This window comes from Podarcis liolepis, assembly GCF_965112155.1.
Source record: "Podarcis liolepis genome assembly, chromosome: 6".
In the NCBI taxonomy this organism is placed as follows: domain Eukaryota; kingdom Metazoa; phylum Chordata; class Lepidosauria; order Squamata; family Lacertidae; genus Podarcis; species Podarcis liolepis.
Genome location: NC_139559.1, coordinates 42,359,158 through 42,379,202, shown reverse-complemented (window position 1 = coordinate 42,379,202; position 20,045 = coordinate 42,359,158). Strand labels below are relative to the sequence as shown.

Below are 20,045 nucleotides of genomic sequence, written 5' to 3'. Positions count from 1 at the left end.
TCTGCCTCCCCTTCTTTAAAAATAACATGAAATAATCCAGGCAGATGTACCATTTATCATGCACTGGAGATTTGGTAACAGTGCTGTCCTAAAATTGTCTACTCAGAAGTTAAGTCCTATTGAATTCAGTGGGCCTTCCTTTTGAGTTGACATGCATAGGTTTCAGTATAAAAACTGTCTTGAACCATATTTCCTCATGGTTGCCGCAAAACATTTTGTTAACCACACTATACTGAGTTATCCTAGATGAAGTGATCAGCCAAGTGCTTTCTTTTAAACATACCGGTAAGTCATATTGTCATATGACATGATTAACCAATTTTAAAAAGTTGTGGCATGTGTGCATGTTTGAAACTCACGTACGTCATTAGTAATCCAATTACTTTAATGTTGCAGGCATCCTGCTTATACAGATCATATGGTAAAAACACATAGCCGTTGCCTACTAACTTGTGACTGTGATCTGAAGTATTTGAAGGAACAGAATGACAAAATTTGATTCATGCTATTTACACACACGTCTTCTTTAGGGAGCTAATTTACATAAAACTACATTACAGTTGCCTCTGTTCTTTATTTTCTGCCAGAAAATCTACAACAGGCAAAAATTCAACAGGTGCAACATTCCCAATTATTCCATCTTCATGCCAAGAAATGCTACGTCAGATGATTAACGGCCTAACATGCACCCAACCACCAAACGAACAGAAGCCTTTCCCAAAAAAAGGATGCTACTGGAGAGGCTTGGAGATAATCCAGGGTTGTTTTTACAATCTAGGATTTAGGTAAGAAAAGATTTTTCTCTGTGGCAAAGTGGTCCAGTGGTTCAGGAGCTTGGCAGCATCTCTGAAGGCCATGGGTTCAAGTTCTGCTTATTCTCACACTGGATGGCTGCCTCCAGTTCACTCAGAAATAAAGTGACATCTAAATTGTGCCAAATTTACCTGTATTTTGATTCCTGCGTTGCAAGGGGTTGGAGTGGCGGGTCCTTTCCAACTTTAGAGTTCTATGATTTAGTTGCTACTCAACCTACCACAAAGGAGGATAATAAGAACTGTAATCATGTGTCTGATGTGCGGACTTCCTATTGACATCTGGTTAGCCACTGTGGGAGACAGAATGCTGCATTAGATAGAACTTCAGTCCAATCCAGCATAATTTTTCTTATGTACTTATGACACTGAATTAGCACCTGGGCTATTCTGAAGCAGCCTGAGTTTCCATTGCCACATAGCTATTGGAAAGTTACTTTCAGCCCCAATCTTTAATGTTAGGCAACGATAATCTCACTCTTCTTAATGTGAACCAATTTAGTACCTATGTACAAATGATCAATGGCTTGGGAATGTTCTGCAGCCTGCTCTTGGATCAAGCACTGTCACTGGAGACTCAGGTTTCCTCAGTGGCTACTTTTTCTAGCTACAGATCCCTCTGGACAGATATGGCCACTGTATGTCATGCTCTGTTGACTTCCAAACTGCATTGTATCAATGGACTCTAAGTGGGGCTGCCCTTGAAGATGACTCGGAAACTTAAATTGCTCCGAAATGCAGCAGCCGTATTACAAGCTGGGGTTCTGTTTAGATCTCACATAACCTGTTTTAAAACAGCTGCATTGGTTGCCATTTTGTTTCTGGGCCCAGTTCAAGGTGTTCACATTAGTGTTTAAAGCCCTAAAGGACTTAGGTTCCTTGATATTTGAAAGACCACCTCCTCACTTACAGACCCTTGCCCTATTGGTAGTTCTGCTGCCCTCAGTAGAGGAGGGGTGGGCCCAGGAGAGGGTATTCTCTGTGGTAGCCTCTAGATTGTGGAACTCTCTCCCCACAGAAGTGTGCCTGGCAACCTAAGTTTCTGACAAATGTAGAAGATGTACTCTTTTAAACCTGGCCGTGAGCAATGAGATGTCTGTTTTTAGGACCCTCCGTATTTCAGTCAACATAGACAATACTGAACGAGATGCACCCAAGGTCTGACCTGGTATAAGACAGCTGCCTACGTTCCTATGACAATCGCAGTCACTGGGTGAGGTCCTACCTCAAGTACTTTCATCAAAAGAACATACAGATTATAGGACCTTTAGCAGTTTTCCTCAAACTCTGGAATATCCTCCCAATAGAAGATGCAGAGCTCTTCCAATCTACCGTAATTCTTATCTAATTCAAAAAAGAATGCAGTTTATTTTTATTGTGGAGAGCAACTGGCTTTTGAATAATGCTGGGCAATCGTTTTATTTTCTGCTTACCCATGAATTTTTGCTTTTGGAGATGCGATTCTGGGGCTTTTCCATTAACCTTTTCTTCGTAAGCTGCCCAGGCTACAAAAGACAGCATGAACATTTGGATAAATGTGTGAATAAAAATTGCGTTGAGGGGCATTTTGTGGTGGCCTGCCTTTAATAACTGCACAGAAGGGGGAATAGATGAAACTGCATCCTCACAACACAACCACTCTCGGCACAGGTTTCCTTCCATTTGGAATCTGGAAACTCAAGTGATTCTGGCCTCCTCTTCCCAGCATGAAATCTCTGTGTATTATTTTCTAACTACACCCAAGTGGCATGGTTTCTAACAGCCACTGTCTATGGCTATGTTTCTCCAGATTCCATCAAGCTCAGTCACTTCTCAGCACCTGCCCTTTGTACCTATGGCTGACATGTCACTGTGGCATCATACACACTCCACAGTACTTTAAATGTATGCACTTTTGCTAATTAGGCATTGTAGGAATGTGCTGCGGTGATTATGACTGATTCAATACCCAAGCCTATTAAAGTATGTATTATCTTAACTACCTAGTAACATAGCATCGGTAACAGATTGCACGGCTATTGCAACAGCCTCGTGGCATGAATGTGCAAGCAGTGGCAACTATGGATGCTTCCAGTGTCTTTCCTCTGCACTATATTACATAGGATGCAATCAGCCTAAAAATCTATCTATTCCTGTTAGGCTTTATAGTCTCCCTTCTCTCTAAGCCTCCTACGTAATTTGATTTGATACTGCAACATGTACAAATGGTGATAGTTTGGCCCTCTATTGACAGGCTTCTCACTGTCCAGGGGAAGAAGAGTCATTGGTCATCCTGTCAATATTTAGGCACACAAGAGATACTGTTTCCTGGGTAAGCCGGACAATGGGACCACATTTCAGGTTGGTGTTAAAGCTTGCAAATGTTTTGAATCCAAACATATGGTTGAATTAAGAGAGCAAAGATGCAGAAGCCAACCTGTTCTTGCAGATCCTGCATATTATCTCCTCTCCCCCAAAATGCACTGTGAACAGGCTTATGGACAAAGGTAGACCAAGTGGGAAGGACTGATCGACCTTGTGCCTTCCAGATTATAGTACTACAACTCCCATTGCCCTTGACCAGTGGCCATGCTGGCTGTGGCTAATGGTAACTTGTTTTCAAATATTGAGTATGGGAAACTAAAGGTCAAATGACTTCTTTGAGCTGCTCAGTCATTACTTTTCTAGCCAGCCCAAATGCAACATCCTGTGTCCTCTTTGGCCAAGCATCAACTTACCAAAATCTATTTGGGGTTAATGATGCTGCATCTCTTTGAAAAAGTTTGTGCTTGCTTTATAACCCTAATGCGGCAAAGGATGAGACGACACAGTTTCTACTGAATTCCATTTCCTTTTATTTGTTAACTTCAAATAATGCCACCATTTTACAAGAGAGGAAGGATCCAGGGATCTGCGAGATGCCATCTCCCTCATTTCCAACAGAACAGGTGACATGAGCAGGCCAAGGTTCTCTCACGTAGCTGCTTATCTGACTCTGAAATCCACCTGCACCTCTTATGCAGATTTTAAAAAATCCAAGTTTCAGGCAAACCTTGATCTAGAGAACGGTTAAAAAAACTTGGCTTATACCTCTCAGATACAATATTTTATTTTTTTGTTCTTGAACCTGAGAAACGTTTCATCTGTACAGGAGTCCCTGCTGTAAACAAACAGCTCAGGCTAGCTAGAAGATGACGAGCTCTGAGGGAGAGGGCTAGGCCCAATGGTGCAAGGCTCCTGTCTGAGATGGGAAACATCTTCCCCTCCATTTTGAAGTGCTCTCTTTTTCATTCAAGGAGGCAAATGGCAACCTGCAAACAGGACATCCTTTAAGAATGATTCTTAAAAGAGAGAGAAAAACGATCCAACAACACACATTCTGGTCTTTATATAATTGCAAAGAGACAAAGGTTTAAAAGCTGGCTATTCCCCCTCCCCACCTTTCTATTTTTTTTTATTTTATTTTACACTGGTTTACTTCTCAAAGAAAAGGCTACAAAGGAACAGCTCATTGCCACCTGGCCTACAAAAGGCATTGCAGGGCAGTGGGTGTATGCAAAACTTTCAGTAAGTCATGGGTGCTCAGCGGCAAAATGCCAGGTAACCTTTTAACCGGGTTTCCAGCTAGTTTGCCTTTTCCTTTGCCTCCCACCCACTAGCTCAGAAGAAGAGCCTGCGGTGACACTGAAGATGAGAATCCTGAAAAGGCTTTAGGTATTCGCTAATGTAATCTGGTTTTAGGCAACAGGAAAGAAATGGCCGAACACAGGAAACTGTCACAGAGGCAGTATGGCTAATTCAAGGAACCCATTTTCCAAAGTCACAGCTTGGGAGAAGCGAGACCAGGAAAATCGCTCTGATTCCAAGATGCAGCGTAACCGTATCTAATCAGTTCCAGCTCCTCAGACTGGCCAGATGAACATGTGCAAAAGGCAATTCAGTTCAGTCAAGCAAGGAAGTAAGGTGGAAATATCACACAGCTCTTCAGATAGTTGCTATGCCCAAGGCCTTAGTAGGTGTTTAGAATCAAGAGGAATATGGTTGCCTTTTGCCTCCTAAGACAAGTCTAAATGTTAGTCCAAGACAGCATGCCTTTTAGGTTACATCTCCAAGCAGGAAATCGAGAACTGTAAGCTCTTCACATATATACATTACATAGCTCTCCTTTGGAAGCAAATTCTCCAAGATGGCTTGAGTTGGACCACACCAGCTCCTGTCCCAGAGATAAGGATTTCATCTACCATTTATATCCACCCCAAACATTTTCCCTCCCGCCCCTCAAGTTCTTATGCACACATTCCTTTATTTACTTAAAACAACAACAAACAACAACAACAACTTTTGAGAAAGTCCAGCAAGAATCCCACTGATGATATATCCTGCCTAAAAAAGCTCCTTCTCAGCATGTGCTCCTGTGTCCCATCTGGACTGAAATCATTTGTTAATTTTCTTAAAAAATTAAAATATCCCAAAGAGGGGGGTGCCCCCTATTATTTCGCCCCCCGTAAGTCATTGCTCCCTTGACACAAGGAAAATGTATAAAAAGGAAAGTCTATGGCAGCCATTTTAAGTCACAAATGAATTTCCTATCATGACTCCACCCCAAAATGCTCACTCTCCACAGGAAATTAACCCTTCATTTGCAGAGAAACTTAACATCTGTCCGTCCTTATTTGCAGGAAACTAAATCCTGTCAGATACACCAGGATAGAACTCCTGGAACATGCACCAATTCCCAGGGACTCCCATGGGGCCAGAGTGGTTCCAAAGACACAGCGACTGCCTTGCTGCTCCTCTTCACATGGTCCCGTGACTCCTAGAGCCCAGTTCAAACCAGCCCATCTTCTCCTGTGTCAGATCCAGGTCCCGCAGTCGGATAATGACCTCCCCAAGGAGGATGTTCTCCCAAAAGCCCTCTTCACTCAGGACACTCAGATGAAGTTCCCGCTGGTGGAGGTCTCCTTTAGGAATCCCATCATAGACAAGCTGAAAGATACAGGAAATGTCAGGACATGAGCTAAAACTCACTCACTTTCCTTAGAAAGGTGGAAGTAGCAGCTGCCTAGAACAGCAGTCTCTGGCCTTTATAGCAGAAGGCCAGACTATAGTAATTCTGTGTATTCTTCAGTAATACGTATGCATCTTAATGCAGACACTCATCTAGTATATATTTTTTTCTAGCATTTAGACCTAGGGTAGAAATCTGTCAGAGAAAACAGAAAATGATCAATGCACACACACACACACACACACACACACATGTATAATACCGAGTCTTTAAACTTGAACTAATTCAACTATGACAGAAGTCTCGATAGGAATTTTAAATAAAGGAGGGGTGTTTAACCCCTGGCCCAGGAGCATGGCCTGGCCCCAAGTAAATTCTGACCTCCCCAAGACCCCAAAATTTGACAGCAATGACAAAGGGGGGGATTAAAAGTAGACCGTGCTAATGTAGGTGGTTTAAATCTCTCTGCCCTCCCCAATAGCCTGATGGGGAAGCAAACCACCCCCTCCCTAACCCGCATGTGTGAATTCACACAACTGAGTGTTTGGGATGTCCACATCCCCTGCTGGCATGCTTCCGCCAAAGGATTGGCCAAGGGCGAAGGTGGCTCTCGAGCCAAGCCCCCCACCCCCGCCTTATATTGTAAGGCTATATTGTAATAAATTGTCCATGCTGCTACTCCATAGCAACATTAATAGATTTCCAAGAGATGTATAATGGAGAATCAGTTCATACTGCCCCCAATCCTGCAATACATTAACTCAAATTATGTCTGGGCTTTTTTTTTTTTTTTTTTTTTAGCAGCTGGATCTTTCACGAAAGAATGCTGGTTTTCATAGCTAATTAATTGTTTGATAGCAACTGTGGGTCGGAGGTTTCCCACCCACCCCTGCTTTAGCCTGTTAAGACAAGGTGTGCGGCAGCATACCATTTCGTTGTAAGTAGGGTTGCACGTTTTTCTAGCGACTTTTGTTTTCCTCTTGGTGGTTTTCTGGGGATCGGGCAGAAGGTAGATCTTAACATACGGGTCGGGATCACTGCCGTCTTGAATAGGCTGCTGGAAAAGAGAAAGTCAAGCCCAGTCGTCAGTTGTTTGCGCCACATCAGGCTGCAGAGATCTGAAAAGTTTGGCCAGTGGCTGCCACTGGGACATAACTACAGTTCAGCACTTACCAAGCCTCGGATATGCATCACCATGATAAACAGCTTGTTGTTCTTGTAGGAAACAGACAGCTTCACTTCCCCACCCAGTTTTCCAACAGGTTGGGACCATGATGCATCTAAGAATAAGGAACAGGGAGCAGTGTTGGCATGGAAAACTACCATGTCTACTAGCAAAAAAAGAGGGGAAAGGCACTGCACCCACAGTAAACAGGCGTTAGCGTCTTTCCATAAAGGCCATCCTCGGGAAAACTTTAGTATTTTTTAAAATAAAAAATACAAACAAAAACAATAAAATCAAAATCAGTACTATATTATGCCTCTGTTACACTTTATCCTGTTTTAACGAATACAACATAATTCCTCTATACTACCCTATACCTGCGTAACATAGTTTAATGACCAGTCTTACAGCACCATTCTGAACCTCCTGTCAGGTCCTGACACAAACTTCCAGCCTCCATTGAATAGGCAGATCCCTTCCATGTGCCCAGCACTTTCATTTTATGAGCCAAAGAATGAAGCTGTGGCTATGATCGACTTCACTCCAAGGCAGCTGCATGAGAGCATTGCCCTCCCTCAGTACTGGCCAGCATGCAGAGCCAGAGTGCTGAAGCAGGTAAGTCCTGCTGCTTGTGTCCTACAGATATTTACCAGGCAGTTTGGGTGCTGGATTGGTGCCTGCAGCAACTTCGTCCCTTGGGAGGGGGTGAAAAAATGTGTACACCAGGTCACACTGCAAGAGAAGCACACCATCAGATCACAGTTTTACTCCAGTAGCAAGTCACCTACTTTTGATATGCCCTCTGACATGAAAAGAGAAGCTTGGTTGGGCATGTTGCTTCAATTCACATAATAACTTACTTTCATAAATAAGCTAATTATTTCTTAGGCCTTCAGCTATGAAGACTCCTGCAGTTCCTTACTTGCTTAGAATGGTTATGAGGAGGCATAGGCAAACTCAGCCCTCCGGATGATTTGGGACTACAATTCCCATCATCCCTGGCCACTGGTCGTTAGCTAGGGATCATGGGAGTTGTAGGCCAAAATCATCTGGAGGGCCGAGTCTGCCTATGCCTGGTTATGAATCTTAATACTACAGTAGCAAATAACCTCAGTTATATAGATGGGAGAACCAGAATACGTAACAGGCAATCCAGTTTGCACACCCAGAGGCCATCAGAACACACCCTTGATATTCCTTACTCTCAGCTCCGTTTTTGATACTATACTTACCAAGCAAGTTCTCTTGCTTCCTATGTGTGGAGTGTTCTCCAGCAGTGGTTAAAGAAGGTCCCTTGATTTACACGTAGGCAAGGACAGGGAATGCTATCCAAAGCTTCCATATATATTAACAAAGCTTGCTAAAGGGGAATGGCAAAAAGTGTGGAATAATTCCAGGGTCAGGCTTCTGCAGAAGCACTTAGATTAAACTATTCTACACTGCTGTGTCTGCCTGCAGTTCATCCTAAAGGTCTTGGCTAATACTACCTCGCTCCTGCCTATTTACCTCGGCCACCTCAGGAGCTGCATGGATCAGATGCCAGATGTAGCCATTCAGTTCTTCTCTCCTCCTCTCAGCCACTGCTTCTCCTCGTGAGCGTCCAATCACAAACCTGCTAGGAAAGCTGGACAATTTGGGGAGGGTGGGAGGGTAAAGAAACAGTTAGGTGTTGGGCCCCATCTATCAATGAAAAGCAAAATCTCAACTGAAGCAGGTGGTCTGCCAAATTTCTTTGCTCCTGGCTGCAACAGTACACACAAATTATTTTTTAAAGGATTTCCTCATGTCACACAGATAATGGCTGTCAGACAGATCCATTTGGAGTGTCTCAGAAACGAAACTTTCGGTTAACGTCATGTGATGAGGACCATTCACACACAATTCAATTAAGCACACATATAATTTTGAGAGGGTAGTCTGCTGTATCATACCCACTGGATCACTAGCCAATCTGGTGAAAGGGATGAGAGATTCTTTCGGTTAGATCCTAAATGTGAACAAAATCCAAGCGCCGAGACTTCCCAAGGAGAAAACGTTAATTTAGTGCACAAAATCAGGGGAGCATAAGCAAGTTTCCGGGAAATGAATACAAAAGTAGTCTTCAAAGGTTTGCAATTCTTACAGAGTAGTGTGACAAAAGAAAAAAGCAGTTTGTAAACCAAATGGGGCTAACCTGGGGAGATGCGAAGAGGGGAAGATGAGGCGCATCTTGTTGTGCAGTTCCTGGAACTCTTCAAAGGTACGCTGGATGTAGGTGACTTCAGAGGGGTTCTCTCGCTTCACCTTGACGATGTATATCTGCAAGGCAGAGAGGGAAGCAGTCCTTATGGTTCAAGCAGCACCTTCTGGAGATGCTGCTCCAGCATGCAGCACAACTTGCTCTTGCGCTTCAGCGCAGCCGCATGCTAGCTTCCCTGACACTGCCTCCACCACACTGACCACCTGCTGCACCAAAATGCCTGTGGAAGGGACTCACAAAGCCCTTGCTGGGATTGAAGACTTTTTCGTGACGGCAGAGGAAGACATCAAGGATCCGGCTGGACGTCTTGATTGTGTGGACACGGGGGGCAAAGGAGAGCACCGGTCGGGAGTCAGAGCCTGCAAACTTCATCTGCGCCAGATTGTGAATGAAGAAGTTGAGCTTCGTGGCAACACTGCCAAGGCTGGACTCTATCAACCTGCACAAAAGGATAAAACATCTGGTTTGTGGGTTGACATAGAATTGACTGGTCTACCCCCTGCATTTTCAAAGACTACAACAGACCTTTCAAAGAGGACCCTGAGAACCAAGATTTCTCTGTGGGAGTAGCTTGGCACACCAACGTGGCTCCTGGCTTTCATTTCCACCTCTCCCAGCCATCAGGATTCCCCTTACCTGGTGAAATAGGTGGTGGCATCTGCTTCAGAGTCCTGTGGTCTCAATGCATCGTAAACATACTTTAGGTCTTCAAGGTCAGAAAGCTCAGGGATCCCACAGGACAGCATCTGGGCACCAAAGAGGCCACGGATTAGTACCAGAAAAGAAAGAAATGCAAACACTCCAGACATGAGCTGTGGGAATTTCATGGATTCTGGAATGTGCCACATGCTAACTGGATTTCCAGAAACCCTCAGCTTTCTTTCAAAACACAGGAAAGGCAAGTTCCCAACCCTTTAGTTATGGTGCATACCTGCAAGCAATGTCTGCTGCAGTCTCAGGAACAAAAAGGGGCCTTTGGCAATGCAATAGTTGGAGACAGGCTTTCGTGGTTGATACTCACCAAGTCTCAGCTTGTGTCCTTATCCCAGCAGTTGGAGGGAGGCGGGATGCACTACAATTATTACTTATTTTTTACTAAAACTGGTTGCTTTTGATGTAAAAAAGTGGACATTTTTTATTTCACTATAAGCTGACAAAACCACACATGCAGGGCAGCGAGAGCGGCAAATAAACAATGACTTGTTAGTGAAAGTAACCCGGAGTTTGTTGTTAGCTTGCTGATCTTAACTATGGGTTTACTTTTATGTGTGAATCCAGAGATTGGTCTGGTTCATACAACATACTAAGTCAAACCTTAGCTCAGCTTGACTGTAGGAACATGCGGCTCCTCATCCAAGCAGCAGCGAAGCAGCAACAAGTTCCTATCTGAGAGCCTACACATTTGTGTGCTGCATCTGCCAAGTGATTTTTGCTCTTACACAGACAAATAATTGCTGGGTGACCTTGGGCCAGTCACACTTCTCTGAAGTCTCTCAGCCCCACTCACCTCACAGAGTGTTTGTTGTGGGGGAGGAAGGGAAAGGAGATTGTTAGCCGCTTTGAGACTCCTTAGGGTAGTGATAAAGCAGGATATCAAATAATAATAAAAACCCACAAAAAAACTTATAACCTTTCCCTGGTTTGGATATAAAGAAGATCTGGATATAGACTGAGAAGGTTCTGTCATGGGGGAACTGCAGGCTTGGAAGAGAGAAGGCAGTTCTTTACTTCTCAGGTCAAGTCTGATGGTCACCATTGTCTCTGTCTCCCTATGCAAACCCTTCAAGCTCCTGCAAAGAACAGCTGAAAGTCTTTTCAGTAATAGCCATGATGCACTGTCTGGATAAATGCACTGCTACTGGAGAGCAGAGGCAGCAGGAAAGTAGAAACTGGGTGTCTCACCAGGCCCAAAAGGTTGAGGAAGAGATGGGTATGTTTGCGGATCAGATTGTAGGCCTGGCAGCAGAGATCTACAAAGTCATGGAAGCGGCTGGAGGGCTTGTCACCGCCGTTGATGACATAAGCCATGTCTGATGTGAAGACAAATGGAGCTCGGTCCCTGTACGGAAGAAATGTGCAAATGCCACAGTGATGTGGCTAATCACAGGGACAAAAGAGTCACCATGCTTTCATTTCCTAACATACCTTAGTTGACCCAGAGAGTGCTAGATCCCATTAGATCCACACACAACACATTATTCTGAAGGACTTTGGAACAAAAGCCACATGCTTGGTATCAACAGCAGGAAAAAGCTTGAACGCATTTGACAAATAATGGGTTTTGCATTCACTGAACAAGGGCATCACAATGTGGAAACCGATAAGCCACATTCCACCGGCAACCTGCTCCACCCAGAATGTTTTGAAACAGGCTGGAAAATATGATGCTTAAGGGGTGGGAAATAGAAGCTTTATATATATATATATATATATATATATATATATATATATATATATATCTTTAGTAAAAAGTTTGGAACTTCAAGTCCAACATTTGTAAGCCAAATTGTCAGATTCTCTTTCCAAGTAAAGCATGTAATATGGTGCCCTGCAAAATATGCGTGGCAGGTAAAAACTTGTATTGGGTACCAACAATCAACACCCACCCACATCATTATTAATTAGCTACTGCTACAATGTAAAGGTAAAGGGACCCCTGACCATTAGGTCCAGTCATGGCCAACCCTGGGGTTGCGGCGCTCATCTCGCTTTATTGGCCGAGGGAGCCGGCGTATAGCTTCCGGGTCATGTGGCCAGCATGACTAAGCCGCTTCTGGCGAACCACAGCAGCACATGGAAACACCATTTACCTTCCCGCCGGAGGGGTATCTATTTATCTACTTGCACTTTGACGTGCTTTCGAACTGCTAGGTTGGCAGGAGCAGGGACCGAGCAATGGGAGCTCACCCCATCATGGGGATTTGAACCGCTAACCTTCTGATCGGCAAGTCCTAGGCTCTGTGGTTTAACCCAAAGTGCCACCCGTGTCCCTGCTACAATGTAGACTTTAGTTTACCCATGCAAACAGGAAGCTGGCAAGACTCCAAAGGTTGTGGGGTGGAGGCAAGGGACCAGGAGAGTGACCCAGGAGAGGGGACCAGCGATTTATGGGGTTTCATGCTGCTCCCAAGGCAGGAGCCAGGGGAGGAGGGAGAGTCAAGGCAGTCCACGATGGAGGAACATACGCAGGGTGAGGCGGAAGAGGCTGTTCAGCTGACAAACAGGTCAACAGACTCCCCACCTTGCCCTGCCCCACTGCCTCCTAGACGCAGGAGGGTCTTGAAAAGGGAAGAGCAGTGACAATTTCCAGACAAGAGAAGTCTCAGATTGTGGGCATGCAAGCTGTCATGAGAGGGTATATAAGCCAGCAGGGGCAGGCGGGGTCTCCCTGTTGCTGTAACTGCTCCACAGGGCCTAGACCTGTGGGCAGCTGCCTAGAGGATAGAAGCGTGTGTCTGTGTGTGTATCCGGAACACTGTGGAAGCTTGCTGTACGTGCTTTTCTTGTCAATAAGGAGTTAACTGTCAAGACATGTGCCTTCCTCAGCTTAGCCCACTTCTGCGAGTCCTGCAACTCCAGGGCTCATTCCTAAACACCGGCCAGAAGCGTGCACTTGAAATGTCTTAAGTATTTAAAATCTACCCTATTTAGTTTCACTTTCTTTTCATTTGCATCATTTTGTTTCACATTCGAGTTTCATTTGAGTTTTTGCAGCGGAGACCCAGCTTGCTGCTAATAACCATGACATTTTCCATCCAAATGGCATGGCATTTTCAGGTGCTGCACTAAACAGGAACTGCATTTTATAAGCAATATTTAAAAAGACGCATCCTATAAAACTTCCCATTGGTTTAAATGAGAGAAACAGCTGCATTTCTCCTCCTTGTAACAAATTCTGTTTTCCATGCAAACGTTGTGGAAAGTGCAGGGCTTCTACTACCACTCCAGGGCATCAGAACTGCCAGTTTTTAGGCGGACTGACATAGAAGCCCCATATGATTCAGCAGCCACTGAATTAATGTTTCCTTTGTTCAGAGCTGGCATGTCTTTCACAGTTTCACAGATCTCTCAGTTCATCCTTTCCTTCCAGCCTTGCACACAGGAGTACCAGAAATATATCAATTTGCAAAAACATTTCTATGTGAAACTAATGTGAAAAACTGAAACCATTAGTTTCATGGTGAAGCTAATCTATGTACTAGTTTAACTCCACCTTCGTTTCCAAAAATAGCATACATGCCCACCCTTAGCACCGATAATTCAGTCAGCCACACACACAGCCTCTCTAGTTTGCTTAGAGTGCTCACCTTTTGATGTTGCCAAACATCTGAGCATGGCCCAGAAATCTGCCAAAGTCAATGTGGAACATGTGCCCTGTGGTCTTGAGCATGATGTTGTCGTTGTGCCGATCACAGATTCCCAGCACGTAAGTAGCTACACAGCAGCCAGCGCATGAGTAGATGAAGTTCTCCACTGCCTGGCAGATGAAGATGGATGTTATTAACACAGTAATGTGAAGAGCTGCACAGGAAAGCAGTAAGGCCAGACAAAATGCTGGAGGGAATTTTTTTGAAAAAGGTTCCTGAATTTAGGGTCCTCTGGGAATATTATATTACCTGCCTATATATTTAATATATACTAGCCTGTTTTCTAGAACACCCTGGGAGCTTGAGATGTCAGAAAGGCACCTAAATCTACCTTGAGGTAACCTACCCTTAGTTGAATTTACAGATAGCCTTCTACTGTGCTGTCTTTGTTTGAAGTCAGAACTTGTAGCCAGGCTTTTTCAGTACAATGGAAAAGCTCCCCGCCCCCAAGCCATATTTCATATAATTCTGAATAACAAGTGAAAACATTTATGTTTACACAAGATTTTAAGATTAAAACGCTTGCTTGCTGCTTATTTACAATGTAGTTTAGCTTCCTGGTGTTGTGTTTGTGATCTCCCTTGTGTCCAGATGTTTAAAACTGCTCAAATTTTAAATAAGTAAAACCAAGGTGGTATCTCTCCAATCTGACATTTTGCTACGGAAACAAAGAAAAATGTGGGCCTGCAAGAAAAGTCAGGTGCACACCCACAAGTCCACACTGCAATGCTCCACTTTGCTTATTGGGGTTGGCATTTGTCTGTCTCGGGAGACAATGAAGGAGTGTACCTTTGGGAGTGAGGTCAAACTGCGATGGAATTATTGAAACCACTAGACTCAAAAGAGGGCACAATGGGTTTGACGTTAGCACAATCTTTGATCGTGACTTGGAGCCGCCTGGCTTTTTAACCTAAACCAAATGATGTTATTCTCGCTCTCTTCACCTTCTCGTATTCATCCTCTTTGGGGTTGTGCTTCTGCAGCCAGTCTGCCAGGGGACGATCCTTGAAGGAGCCTGTCACCCCATGCTCCACCTGGATCTTTCGTAGAGTCTCTGCGTTAGGAATCATCTCTACCATCCCTGTGAAACACAGCAAATGACTACAAGATGGGCAATAAGGGCCTCTTTCCTTCCCCCATCTAACACACATAACCAACAAAGAACCCAACGTGGACTGGTCTTTTTTTTACTGTAAAATGTTGAATCATCTTCCTCTTGCGTGTAAAATGCAGCTTACATTTAGAATAGGTATGGGAAATTCCCATCACCCCAACCAATGCTGCCTGGAGCTGACAAAGCTGATGTCCAACATTATCTGGAGGGCTCCTGGTTCTCCATCCTGGATTCTGATGTTCAGAGAAGCAACCACTGCCTTCAATGGCCAAGAAGAGAACTCTACGGTTCTTCCAAGGTCCAGGCTGGACTACCTACCCATGATCTGTCTAGAATGTTAGAGACACTTGCACAAGGACGCCATTATGGATAAACAATGTTTCTGTCATTGGTAACTTACTTTTACTAGAGAATGTTGTGGGGGCTATTTACATACTTGATTTTTGAAATGTCCACAACAAATGTATGGTAGTGGCTGCAATGACTAAAAATAGGCTATATTTTAGAGCAGGGCAGAGGAACCTCTGTCCCTTAAAGGGTTGCTGGACTGCAACTCCCATCAGCTCTGGGGCACACAACCAGCAGTCAGGGTTATGGGAATTGTAGTCCAACAATTGGAGGGCCATGTTTCAAACCCTTCTTTCAAGGGCACTTGACTTTGATTACCAGATACTGAGGGCAAGCAGGTTTTCTGGCTATTTACTGTAGGGAGACAAATTAGAGGCCTTTTTTAAAAAAAGTTCTTGGCCTTCATCCAGAGAAGTGATATAGAACCTTGGGTATCTATCCCAGCCCCGAAAGCACTGCTCCAACAGATTTCTCCAAGAACCTCACACCAGCCTAAAAACAACGTGAGCGCAGCTGAGGAAGAGGAACCAAAAAAGTTTCATTTTGTACTTGGATGAAAACTTACCTCGACCTCGACCAGTAGAAAAACAGCGGAATATGACCATGCGCATGTCCAGATCTTCTTGCACCCAGATCTTGTTCATTATGCGGATCATCTGCAAAGTTAGCATGTCCTGCCGGAGGTCATCTCCGCACTGTGGAGAGAGAAACAGCGCAAGGCAAGAGGCAGTACTGGAAATCAAATCCCTGCTTCCAAAACCTTTTATTTAAGTGTGGAGAAGCAATGATGTGGATTCCCAGAGGTTCTGAAGCTATTTGGAAAGAGAGTTGGTTCCTGATACTCCAGACCCTGGAGGACTACTCTTTGGCAGGCAGGTTCAGGGGGAATGGGGAAAGGAGGCTAGAGGTTAAGAGAACAGCTTGATGAAGCATGGGGAATCTTTCTGGCTCCTGGGGTCAGGTCCTAGGCCTGCAGGCCAAATTTGAACCACCTGTCAATCACCTGATGTTAGGTGATTATTCACTTTGAAGTCCCAAAGTCAGCAACATGCATGCAGGCCTTATAAAATGTCCTTTGCCTGAGGCTATGGCTTTACTGCCCACCTGCTGTGGGTAGTACAGCTGAAGCCTGCTTAACCTTGCAAATACACAAGCAGAAACGCACACTGAAATTCCTAGCCAGTGACAATGGAGCCCATTAATGCTTTTATTTCATGGGTGCATAGCTTATTTTTCAAGCCTGCTTGCCACAGACTAAAAACCTCTAATCACGTTTTTTAAAAATAAAAAAATCTGATGGATCTTAGAAGGCACAAGAAGAACTTACAATATATTGCTTGAACACCAGATCAAACAACACTAGAATCCCTAGATCAGGGATTTGTTCAGAAGCATTTGGGCAAAGAAAAACTGTAGCCATAACCAAGTAAGAAACATCACGGCTCACCTTAAAAATGACACGGATATTCTCCCCAAGAGGGTCAACATTCAGGAAGGAGAGCTTCAGGGGAACTGCATTGGAGTTGAAATAGGAACAGTCCTGCAGTCAAAGAGAGTGAGATGGGGGAGCAAGTGGTCAGAATGGCCAGTGCTTTTCTCACCCTAGCTGCATGAGAAGTGGGTGTCCCCTAGCATCAACAGAAGGACTCTCAGAGAACTAAGGCCTAGGACAGGGGTCAGCAAACTTACCACGCCTCGGGCCGGTGCCTCCAGCAAGGATCGTGTGGTGGGCAGGAGGGCGGGGGAGCATGTGCCCATATGTGTGCGCACACGCTATTTCCGGCGCACTTCCGGGTCAGAGCAGCACAGGAAATAGCTTGGGCCTCCTGCACGGGCCTCCTGCGACCCAGATGTGCACTGGAAATAACGCTTGCACATGTGCAAATAATGTTTGAGCATGCACACAAGCTATTTCCAGTGCTCCTCTGACCCAGAAGTGGGCAGCAGAGGTTTCCGTGGGCCAGATAAACGAGTCCCTTGGGCCTTATCCGGCCCTTGGGCCTTAGTTTGGGGACCCCTGGCCTACGATCATGCCAGAAATATAATGTTTTATCTCCCCCAAGATAAGGATTCCAGCTCATCCCAGATACAGTGGTACCTTGGTTTGCAAACAGTCTGGTCTGCATACATTTTGGATTACAAACACGTCAAACCCAGAAATGCGTGTCCCGGTTTGCAAACTATTTTTAGAGGCCCCACTGGCGAAAGAGCGCCTTGGTTTACAACCTTGGTTTACAAACGGACCTCTGAAATGGATTATGGTTGTAAACCAAGGCACCACTGTACCAGGGTTTTCTTCCTCTTGGCCTTTTGATGATGCCCTAATTAATGTGCAGTATTAATGTACAGACTCAAGACAGAAAAAAGAAAGCGCTTATTCATGTAGTGTATTAGTTAAACTATGGAACTCACTCCCACAAGGGGCGGTGATGGCTTTAAAAGAGGATTTGACAGAAATTATTTGAAACTGAAAGGTTAAGTGGTAAGGATGCTAATAGCTGAAAGCCAATCATTCCTATTCCCAGGAGCAGCTTGCTTTGCAACAGAGAGGAAGCAGCTACTTTCAAATCTTGCCAATGCAAACGGTGCATCCAAGCCTGGGCATCTTCAGGAAGCTCATATATCCAAGATGCCTGAACTTAGAGGAAGAAAGCTACAGCACATCAGAAAACAGTGTTTCCCACAGTCAGAGACATACCCTGGGCACAATCCCCTTCACCAGCAGGCTGGGGCTGAGCGGGAGGCGACAGGAGCCATTAACATTGAAGAACTGCTTAACATCCTCCAGCCCCTCACGAAGGATGGCCTGAAGGAAAAAACACAAGCACAAAGTTGTTCAGCAGAGAGTACCATGCTATTTGACCTGCTGCCTGCCCCAGGCACCAGTCCAACCTCTGATGCAGCAGAAGTCTGGGTTTGGAACCCATCCCAAAACAGGTTGCTGCACGAGTCCATTCTTGACATAATGTTTATATGCTGTTCCAATCACCCTCCGCCAATGCTGAACCAAGAACCACCCAAATTCCACATTCAATTGTGCAATTGAAGCAAATTTTGCCTAAAAGTTTGCAAATCAGGTGCCATGTTCAAAGACGCAACTACTTTTTCCAGGTTCAAGGAGTACCTTCTGCTTCCAGGATTTTGGTTTGTAAACACCCCCAAAGCATTTCCAAGCACAATTCAAAGTGTTTAAAGCCCTAAATGGCCTTGGCCGAGTATACCTGAAGGAGCGTTTCCACCCCCATTGTTAAGCCCGGACACTGAAGTCCTCCTCTGAGGGTCTTCTGCTGGCTCCCTCACTGCAAGAAGGGAAGTTACAGGGAACCAGGCAGAGGGCCTTCTTAGTAGTGGTGCCTTCCCTCTGGAACACCCTCCCTTCAGATGTCAAGGAGATAAAGAACTATACAACTTTTAGAAGACATCTGAAGGGAGCCCTGTATTGGGAAGTTTTTAATGTTTGATACTTTGCTATGTTTTATATTTTCTGTAAGCCGTCCAGAGTGGCGGGGGAAACCCAGCCAGGTGGGCGGGGTATAAATAATAAAATTATTATTGTTGTTATTAAAGAATTTGCAGCTTAATCTGGCACGAAGCATGACATCGGAGGTGGGAGGGGAAGAGCTTGGGAGCTAAAGGTTGTATCCAACTCAGAGTAGACTCTTTGAGATTTAAAAAAGGTAAAGGTAAAAGTACCCCTGACTGTTAGGTCCAGTTGCGGATGACTCTGGGGTTGTGTGCTCATCTTGCTCTATAGGCCGAGGGAGCCGGCGTTTGTCCACAGGCAGCTTCCTGGTCATGTGGCCAGCATGACTAAGCCGTTTCTAGTGAACCAGAGCAGCACACGGAAACGCCATTTACCTTCCCACCAGAGTGGTACCTATTTATCTACTTGCACTTTGACATGCTTTTGAACTGCTATGAGGACAGGAGCTGGGACCGAACAATGGGAGCTCACCCCGTCGCGGGGATTTGAACCGCCGACCTTCTGATCGGCATGCCCAAGGCTCTGTGGTTTAGACCACAGCGCCACCCGCAGCCCACTCACTGAGATTAGTGGACCTAAATTAACCATGTCCATCAAATTCAGTGGGTCTACTTTGAGTTTGATTATTGTTGACATAACCTTAGGTGTTAGCTCACGTGCTGTAGAGTCAGGCTACAGAACAGGGCAGTCTTAAGGTGAACCTCAAAAGCCACTTATGGAAGAAGCTGAAAACTGCAATGGCTGAATTTTAGCCCAGGCCCTTGCTTCTTGCTAAGAGGCTGGCAATTATTTATTTAGTTCTCACATCAGCCTTTGCATTCCCAAACAAAATAGACTTTAGACGGTTCCTACAGCAGGCCTCATCAACCAGGTGCCCTCCAGACAGATTGTAGCCCAAAGCCCATCAGTTCCAGTCCATACTGGCTGATGGGAGCTGTAGTCCAGAACATTTGGGAGGAAACCAGGTTGGTGAATAGTCTCCTTTGCTGCTTCATTCTTACTTCCCCATCACACACTCATGGGAGACATGAGGTGCTTACAAGCACACATACCTGTCGCGATGAAGGAGCAGCTTCACGAACCTGCTGAGCCAGCTTAGCCAGGGTGTTCACCAGCCAGCACTGGCGGTCAAACTCCTCTCTCAGGCCCTTGCCACAGCAGCACAGCAGAGCTGCCAGCAGATACTGGTAACGGATGCTGAATTGAGAATCCTTAAGACCATCTTTCAACAGCCTAGAGACATGGAGACACTGTCACCAGAAGCAGTGGGGTTCATGTGAAAGACCCATCCATCCACACCAACACAAGCACAGATAAGCAAAGTCTTTTTCCTGTCTCCTAGACAGACCAAGTCAACCTAGGAGACAAACCAAGTTTTCCTGACTAAAACCAAATTTCTTATTTTTAAAAAATTTAAAATATAAGTTAAAGGTAGCCAGAATAACGTAACATAAAACAGAGGGGGCGAAGGTTCTCAGACTCCTGAAACTGCTCCTCATGAGGACTAGAAACTTGATTTAATTTAAAAA

The 20,045-nt window shown here is 44.9% G+C and overlaps 1 protein-coding gene across 3 annotated transcripts in view; it reads right to left on the bottom strand.

The window, feature by feature from the left end:
- Positions 1–3,622: 3,622 nt before the first annotated feature.
- Positions 3,623–20,045, bottom strand: part of PIK3C2B (phosphatidylinositol-4-phosphate 3-kinase catalytic subunit type 2 beta) — an 88,137-nt gene continuing 71,714 nt past the window's right edge. For all 3 annotated transcript variants that reach the window (XM_083508747.1, XM_083508748.1, XM_083508749.1), the window contains 15 exons: positions 19,569–19,749; positions 17,731–17,838; positions 16,480–16,572; positions 15,598–15,727; positions 14,515–14,651; positions 13,511–13,680; positions 11,106–11,262; positions 9,840–9,949; positions 9,441–9,642; positions 9,138–9,262; positions 8,471–8,588; positions 7,615–7,696; positions 6,973–7,079; positions 6,728–6,856; positions 3,623–5,777 (listed from right to left, as the gene is read on the bottom strand). In XM_083508747.1, coding sequence (XP_083364873.1) covers positions 5,589–5,777; positions 6,728–6,856; positions 6,973–7,079; positions 7,615–7,696; positions 8,471–8,588; positions 9,138–9,262; positions 9,441–9,642; positions 9,840–9,949; positions 11,106–11,262; positions 13,511–13,680; positions 14,515–14,651; positions 15,598–15,727; positions 16,480–16,572; positions 17,731–17,838; positions 19,569–19,749 — 2,038 coding nt within the window. In that variant the 3' untranslated portion in view covers positions 3,623–5,588. The remainder of the gene's footprint in view (positions 5,778–6,727; positions 6,857–6,972; positions 7,080–7,614; positions 7,697–8,470; positions 8,589–9,137; positions 9,263–9,440; positions 9,643–9,839; positions 9,950–11,105; positions 11,263–13,510; positions 13,681–14,514; positions 14,652–15,597; positions 15,728–16,479; positions 16,573–17,730; positions 17,839–19,568; positions 19,750–20,045) is intronic.